This window comes from Candoia aspera, chromosome 11 (assembly GCF_035149785.1).
Source record: "Candoia aspera isolate rCanAsp1 chromosome 11, rCanAsp1.hap2, whole genome shotgun sequence".
In the NCBI taxonomy this organism is placed as follows: Eukaryota; Metazoa; Chordata; class Lepidosauria; order Squamata; family Boidae; genus Candoia; species Candoia aspera.
In genome coordinates, this window is record NC_086163.1 from 10,819,654 (window position 1) to 10,828,592 (window position 8,939).

Sequence of the window (8,939 nt, forward strand, 5' to 3'; positions counted from 1 at the left end):
ATCAGTGGAAAAAAATGACAAATTTACGGTTAATATGTACTTTAAGGGAAAATTGGTACAGCATATAATCCTAGTATTGACTGAGAAAATACAATACTCTGCTTTCTCTTCAGGTCATATAAATACAATATGCATTTTATAAAACTATATATATATATATATATAGTTTGTTTGTCAAATATATTATGGCCGCCCATCTCACGAAAAAGTAATTCTGAGCCGTGTACAACAAGATGATGAAAAAGCTAATATGTAAAAGACAATTACTATTTTTTAAAAAAAATAAAAACACAAGGCCAAAAAAGAACATCAGATGTTAATAACAATGTTATTATAATAACAACAATGACAATAACAGCAGATGTTAATAACAATGAAGCCACCACAGTATCTCACATATATTTGATGGCAATGTTGGAAAGCTCAACAATATTGGAAAGCCATTTATAACAGAATGAAACAAATTTTAAAGGTGGATTTCTACTTTGCACCTCTTAATTTCTTATTAACTATTAAACTTATTAAAGCTAACCCTACGAAGTATACAGAAGTGGCTTGGAACATGGCAACACCTGTTAAGTTTCTTTATGTTTGTCATTGCAAATGACAAACAACCGCTTCCATAGAAGAATGGCAAATTAAGTTATGGATTATGCATTAATGACAAAATTACCTTCATATCTGGAAAAAAAATCTGCTATAGTATTTAACTCTACGTGGAAACCATTTTTCGATGACTATCTTATCAATGGGTTTGTACCACATCTAACTTCATTTCATTTTCCTATCATAATCTTGTCAAATTTTCCAGATTAGACAAAAATGATTGCATCTTTTATCTTGGTTCGTAATTTATAATTTGAGAAGTATTGACCACAGTTGTTAATTATTGTATAATAACCTAATTTTAATACTTGACCCTTTAGTACTGAATTAAACCTTCACAATGATACTATGTTTTAATGTGCAGATTTAAACTGTGGCTATTTTGAAATTTTATATCAGTTTTTATTATGCCTGTAAATCTCCTTTTTATCTTTTTTTTGCTCCTCCTTTTTAAAAAAAAATATCTTCTTTTATTTGATTGTATTTGCAAAACTGGTACATTATAATTAACAACAACAACAACAAAGATTTCTAATGGCCTGCTTGGAAGCATTACATCAAATTTCTTCTTTCCTTTTCATTTTGCATGCAAATACATTTAAGGAAACAGTGTCTGAATGCTGCTTATGCATTGATTCCAATGAGTTCAACACTTGACATAATTTGTTTATGGAGATCCAGCATCACAAGATGTTAAATATCTCCTGAAAGGTGCAACTGAATGTCCCTAGCAGCTGATTAAAGACAACATCATTTCCTTAAAGGGGCCGGCTGCTTTCCTTATAGCTGGCAGAATGTGTGAATGTGTCTCTATGTGCTTATTTGTGCATATCAGCCAAAGCTTTCCTTTTATTCATCACCCCCAGCAATTTGGGGGTGTCATAGCAAAAAATGGACAAAAATGTTTTTAATGGGATCTAGAGTTAGATCTCTCCCTCTCTCTTCCTCTGTTCTTAGGTTGCCCTCTTGCCATTTATGTAATGTATAAACTATCAGGTGGTACCGGCATTTGCAATTCAAGGCAAGGAGGAAAATAAATAGAAAGATGTTGAAGCCTTGGTGGACAGCAATTCACCCTTGACAAACTGCATTTGGTATATATTGTAGGCAACCACTGTTCCAAATGAAGAGAGTTACAGCGTGGGCTTTGGATGGGGAAGGCCCCAAATTCAGTCTCTAAGCCCTTCACATTGTTTGCAGATGGGCTCCGATGTGATTCAAACGTTTGATTAGATTCTGAGTCTCAGTTCATTCTAATCTGGTGATTCAGACCAATTCCAAAAATCACTCCAATCTGATTTAGGACAATTCACTTTTCTTTTACTATTTTATTTCTTTATATTAATTGGCTACACAACTCCGGTGGACTCTGGGCAGCATACAAAACTAGAAAAAACATAAAAACAGCTAAAAACATTAAATAAGACAGACAGCCCAGGCTAAAATGATTTAATAGACAACGAAAAAGATAGTCAACCTGACTTGGAAAGTTGATTTGATTTGGAGATTTGATGGAAACAGTGTTAAATTGAATCTCCAGGTAACACTCTACAGAGCTCTATTTTTGGATAGGATGGTGCGGGATGGGGAATCATGTTTGCAACTCTGAAGAAATACTGCTGATCAGTGTGAACAATAGTGAGATTATGTAATGGCTATTGCCCCAAACAAACCAAAAAATCTCATGATATTTCAGGGATCTCTCATGATTTTGCCAAAATTTGGCAAGATCTTATTTAACTATTTTAAATCTCACAAGATTTCAGCAGTATTTTATTTTACTTGGGCCTTCTTGGACTAGCAGTGTAAGATTTGGCAGTTAAAATACTTGCGGAGATAAAGGCGTTTGCTGTTCTTCTACTTTTTATTTATTTATTTCCTACTCAATCTATGTTACAATTCCTATGACTGAAATCAGAATTTGTGGGTTCATTCTTTATAGTTAAAATCACTACTCATGAAGATTGTGCTCCATTTTTAAATTTAAGTAGATTTGTAGCCTCCTCATGGCTGGACTCAAACATGACAGAGGCAGTTCTACTTGCAGAGGTTTGTTTTTTTTTAAAGAACCACAGGGATGGATGGATGGATGGATGGATGGATATTCCTGTTATCTGCTTATGGGTATAATACAAAAAGATTGATCTTTTAATCTACTATAATCTAACCAAATAATAGTATGCATCTTTGGGATAACAAGAAATGTGAGAAATAAATAAAGTCAAAGGTCACTGGCTTTCATTGTAATCTTTAGAGACTGGAAAGAGGTAGAAAAAGTTTGATCAAGGGGGTAAATGATCCTATTTGTAAATCAGATGAAGGGTCTTTTCAGGGCTGAAAAAAAGTCAGAAACAACTGTAAATCAATCCATTATTTTGTTGCTGCTTTGACTTATTGATTAGAATAATCATTACCACTGGTAAAATTCTGCTGTGTGCTCAGACACACAAATCAGGGCCTTAGGTTTCTTTGGTGCTATTTAAGCTACAGACAAATATAAAATAAAGGTGGAAAATAGTAGAAACTGAATCCAGTCCAAGTATTACACCAAGAACCTAAACCTTATTCAGGCAGACTTAGTTCATAGTTCATTATAAGCTTACTTCAGGACTTATTTAGTCAGTGAGCAGGTAAAAGGGCCACTCTAAATTACTATTCCTGATGTTATATTTGTCACACAGATCATCCAACAGCTGTATGGATGGTATAGAGCCATGTTTCTCAAGCTTAGCAACTTTAAGATGTATGGACTTGCTGGCTGGGGAATTCTGGGAATTGAACTTCAATGTCTTGAAGTTGCCAAGGTTGAGAAACACTGCTATAGAGACAAATTTTATAAAATGTTCATCTCCTTCAAGTTGAGCTTCACTCTTGCAGCTTCCTGAAATATGGAAGCAGTCTGCCACTTCCTTTATTCAGGATTTTTTTTAATGGCCTGGCCTGGCCTGGCCTAGTCAAAAGCCTGGAATTCCCTATTGATTTCCCAGCTAAATACTAGTCAGGCCCTACCCTCCCTGGTTTGTACATCTAGATATATGAAGTCTTTCAGTTGAGGACCAATAATTAGAATGGGCCAACTGGAATTTCATAGACTGGAGCCATGCAAAAGACCACCTATATCAACATTACATTTGGATAGAATTTCCATTCCATTTCCCAGAAAATGAAGATTTTATTTACATGCTCTGAACTAGTCATAATGTTTGAGCATATGAAAATTAAAGCAAAGTCATCATGTGGGACCCTGATCTGCTCTTTCCTTGCATGTAGTTGTATATCCAATCTGCAGAATAAGCAGGTAGTGTACATGCACATCTGAACTGGGCCACAGTTAAATATCACATCTTTTTTAGACATTTAATATTGTTTCTCTCTAAATATGTTAATTGTTTGTATACACATGCATAGATAGATACAACGACAGAGCAAATTTTGCATCATCAATGAAGAAAGAATATGCAGACAATGAGTACAAAAACTGTGAATTCAGTAACAGATCCAACATCCTCTTCCCTGGAATCAAGTTTTATACTGTTCCATCTGTTCTACAGAGTTCAGAAACTATAAAGTGGTCTCAGCAAATTAAAAGAAAAGAAAAACAGCAAGACAGAGGAGCAAACGCTTTTTGAAATACTTCTGGAAAATGGATATGCCTGTTGGTTTTATCTTGCCTTTTTCTTCCCCCATGTATTTACTAATGCACTTGAATAATGATGGAAATTAAAGGAAGACAGAATGCTTTAATGATGCCATAATGCATGGCACTATGTGATTTAATGTGGTGGTGAAAAAAAACTCCCAGAGACTTCTTTCAATGCTTCTCTTGCCCCAGTTGTATTAGAGAAATTGGCACACATATGGTATGTAAGACAGCACATCTTTCGAATAGCTCAGCAGTAAGTAGATGGAGTCAAGACACGGGCTGTGATCTATTTTAACTTACAATCTGCTTTTTTGTCCATGTCTTTGATTGAAAAATAATCTTTCCTAGTTTAAATCCAGTTGGGAATATTGTGTACCTAAAAAACACAACAGTGTGTGTGTGTGCATGCATTAAAAACAAAAATCCTGTAACGCACTTCAATAAACTTGCGTGCTCTGATAGGAAATTATTTTTGCTAGCTGCTGTAAAGATACAGAGGACCCATAATCAATGGATAAAATCTGGCTAATATTTGAATTAATGTCTAAGGTTCAATGAAGGCTAAAGAATTATTACTGATTTGGGATCTGAATAAGGAAATAATTGTTTCCAAATAAGGCAGACTGTGTGTCTTCTTACTCTGGATTTTGCTTTCCTTGATAGCTGTGTTATTGCCAGACTGCATCAATTTAAATTAGAAATGCATAAGTTTGGGATAAATTAACTCACAGGGCCAGCTCAAGATATTTTGCTGTCTGAAACAGAGATGTAAATGACAATCCCGCTCACCCAAATCAGGAAACATAATATCCAGAGCCACACAACTTTTTCCTGTTCATGACACCAAAAATCCCTGAAGCATTCTTTCTATCTCCAGCAGTCACAATACAGCTGGCCAGAATGGTTCACAATTTCCTGTCCTTGCGTGATATCCAAAATCTGTTGCCTAAGACTGCTATCTCATTCTGCCTAATTGTAGGCCCAACTTTGTTAACATGCACAACTAAGAAATAGCTTTGGCACACAACAGCAATCCTAAATCTAAACAAGAACAGGATTCAAGATGATTCAGTGTGCTCTCATTTTCCAATCTATTAAATCACAAGCTGTGAAAATGTTTGTATGATGTCATTAAAACATTATATCTCTTTTAATTTCTATCACTGTGTATTTGCATTGGTAAATCAAAAGGGGAGGAAGGTGAGATAAAACCAACACATATTTTTTCTATAATGATTTTATCTTAACTTTTATACTCCAGCCTAGAAGGTCTGCTGAAAGACAGTAGGACTACATTGTTAGTAGTGTTAAGCTATGATTCTGAACTGCTTTCAACACTAGTACAAGATATTCTGGATTCAACTCATTTTATTTTAACTATGAAGTTCATTTGGAAAGTTATTCCTTCTATCTCTTTGCCTCTCAGCAGAATTTGCTGTACAGGGTAAATTCCTCAGTAAATTCAGGATTATCCTCAGAGTATCAATAACCCCATAAAAGGAAGTCTGTAGCACATTTGAATGTGGGGAATTGAGAGCCTGAGATTCAGGATGTTGTGAGAACCTAATCATTGATTTAGCAGTCTGTGGGAACCAGCCATTTCATTTAGCCACAATATGATTTACATGCTTGGTCTTAGTACAGTATAATATTTGAACACAGCAATTAAGTTTTGCTATTCAGGGTTTAGGGTTGGGTATGTTGTGCAAACCCATTCCCTTGTGTGCTTTTCAAATAGCTGGAAGGAAAGATTGGTAGGCCACAAATCTAGCAGTTAAATAATAAACCTCAGTTTGCATCTTGAATGGTTCTGAAATTCCCCTGTATGAATTTTGGCTAGCTCACAGTTTTAGCTAGCGATACAATTATCCTATTTCCCAAGTAGAATTAACTTGGGAAAGTTATGACTATCTCCATTATTCATCTCACCCTTCCAACTGATCTTTGTAAAGTGTGCAGTGTAAATGCGTACTTCACTACACCATTTAGTTTGTTCATTTTTAAGGGTTACCGGGACTCCTAGAACAGATTCCTAAAATACTGCAAAACAGCAATCTTGACATGGCTGTATACAGATACCGTATCAAGTTTCATATCTGCCCCTTTCCTTTTAATTTCTTAGCAAAATGAGTAAGTACATTTGTGCATCAGTTTTTTTAAAAAATCATCTTGATGCAAAAATATGTATTACAGTTAAAGTTTCACTGAAAGTGGTAAAAAGGCATTATTGATCTAACAGCTGCTTCAGGCTCCTTTACTGTGACAGCAATTTCACTTTTCCAAATGGGGACAAATGAAACCACACTGTACTTTATAGTTCTACAAAGTGCTTGCCCTTCTTAATTTTAAACAGACACTTATTATTGCCAATTGCTGGTAGGAACTACCACTTCTTTCACAAAAGTGTGGGTGAAAGGGCAACATTAACCTTAGCAAATAGGAAAGCATTCTCCGTGACTACTATAAATTGGATAAAAGAGTTAGGTTGGGGTGGGAGCTTTGCACTCTTCCTGGAATGCAATCCATGGATCAAATCATGTTTGATAGCCTAATGGTTGGAACCAGTTGAGAATCCTCTGTAGGTTCCATACTGTCAGAAGAATGGTAATGGTTAATCAGGCACTGTTTAGCTCCCTTATCCTATACAATTTCAGATTTTCTCTTAGACTTTAGTCTTTAGTTTATTTAGGAGCAAGTTCCACTATACTCAATATTTGCTCTTGAGTAAACAAGCAAAAATTATATTCATCAAAACTCCTGTTTTTCAATTATCATCATCAATCATCATGCTCAGCTTCTCAATATTTTTTTCTACTTCTTTTGGATCGACTTCCTGCAGTACACAATGCTTTACAAATTGTGACTTCAGTTCATGAGCATCAAGCCGGAGAACTAGACCTGAGATAGGCACCACAGGATAGTATAAATATGCAACAAAGTTTGTTATTTTAAGCAACAGCAGAATAATGCCAAGAATAAAGAGAGAATCAAAGCCTCTTTTGCAGCTTCATTCATGAAGCTATTACAACCTTTTATTGTTGTTGTTTTTTCCTTTGCTACTGTGAAATGTATTTATTTGCTTGTAAAGAAAGAGAGTGTGTGAGAGAGAAATCCAGAAGGACAGGGAGAAGAAAGACACATCCTGCTGTTATTTAAGATCCCCCCCCCCCGAAAAAATGGGCTGCTCTTACTCATTTTCTTTTTTCCTTTACATATTCTTGCATCTTCATCTTTGGCCTCTTCTTCACATCTTTAGCTCAAAACCTGGCAGCTAATCAAATCTGCCTTTGAATGAATTCTCTTCTGTGTTTGTTCCAGCAGTCTACCCTGATTTCGGTCCCAATCTTTTTTTTACTGAGATTTGATCCTTCACTATCAGCCTTGAAGTCAAATCAAAGAGATGCATCTCTTCAACTCCAAACATTAATACAGCCAACTTGAAAACACTTTCATGCATCCTGGAGAAAACCATTCCTGCCTTCATCCATCCTGTCATCTGCACTCTCCCCATCCCCCACACATACACATGTACACATGAGGTCATTTAACCTTCCAGCAAGGTAGGCTCAACGCAGTGCATTTTTTATTGTACGTGTGCTCAGCGACATATTACACAAAGCACCAAGGATGTGCAGAAGTACTAAGATGAACCCCAGTGCCAAACTATCCAGTCAAATCCAAAGCAAGCATACTCATACCATTTCCTGTGACTGTAATATTCTAATCACATAAAATTAACAATGATTATTTTACAAAATCAGAGCTAATTACACAATTGTCCTTCATAGCTCTTTCTAATGATGAAAAGCTAATTAGGGGTCAGTTCCTTTTGTAATTGAGTTGTAGCATGTCAAAACATTTACAGGACATAGAATTATTAAGCCAGTTTGATGGAGAAGAAATGAATATGTGTTATCAGTCTCATTGAAGAATTACAAATATTGACTTACCCGTCCAACTAATATAGGTTCAGGTCCAGAAAACTCTTCTAGCACAAACATTTGATTCCATACCCAGCCCCTCTTTGAACGGTTCAACACTCTTTGTTCTTCATTGAGATCATTTAGTCCTCTACTGGATCTACTGGGTAATACTTGAGAATGATTCATTGGAGCCATGTACATAGATGGGAATGCAGTAATCCATAATATTACTAATGGTGCCCATGTATCCATAAGCATTTCTGCTAGTCCTTCTGGCATTGTTCCACACACTAAGCAAATCACCGCTGAAAATAATATAATTATTTTGCTTCCTTCCAGATTGTAGTCATCCGATTCATCATGAAGCAGAGAAGATTTACTTACAGTTCCATCATGTGTCTAGACCACTATAAACATAAATAGAGATTGCTTAGATGGTAGAAACACCCTCCACTGGAATTTAATGTCTTCAAAGATGCCTAAAAATTAAGAGAGAAATAATTCAAATTAGCAATTCAGTAAAATGACTGGCAGTGTGTGACCTTTGGTTTTTCAAATCTATAGATTCTAAGATTGTGCATTCTATTTAATATATATATATATATATATATATTGTAAACCACCCAGAGTCCCCCGCTGGGGGAGATGGACAGTGATATGAATTTAAATAATAAATAAATAATAAATAAGCAATCCAAATTTAACCATTTATTTCCAGGGGTTTGAGGAAATGAATATTTGTATCTCTGAAGTGAAATGAAAGCCCT

General features: G+C 35.5%; 1 protein-coding gene across 1 annotated transcript in view; it reads right to left on the minus strand.

Annotated features, from left to right (window-relative positions):
• The window catches only part of CDH8 (cadherin 8), a 200,765-nt gene extending 192,118 nt beyond the window's left edge, over positions 1-8,647 (minus strand). Inside the window, exon 1 of the mRNA XM_063312918.1 lies at positions 8,200-8,647. Within this exon, the coding sequence (XP_063168988.1) occupies positions 8,200-8,451 (252 nt within the window). The 5' untranslated portion in view covers positions 8,452-8,647. The remainder of the gene's footprint in view (positions 1-8,199) is intronic.
• Between the last annotated feature and the right edge of the window lie 292 nt (positions 8,648-8,939).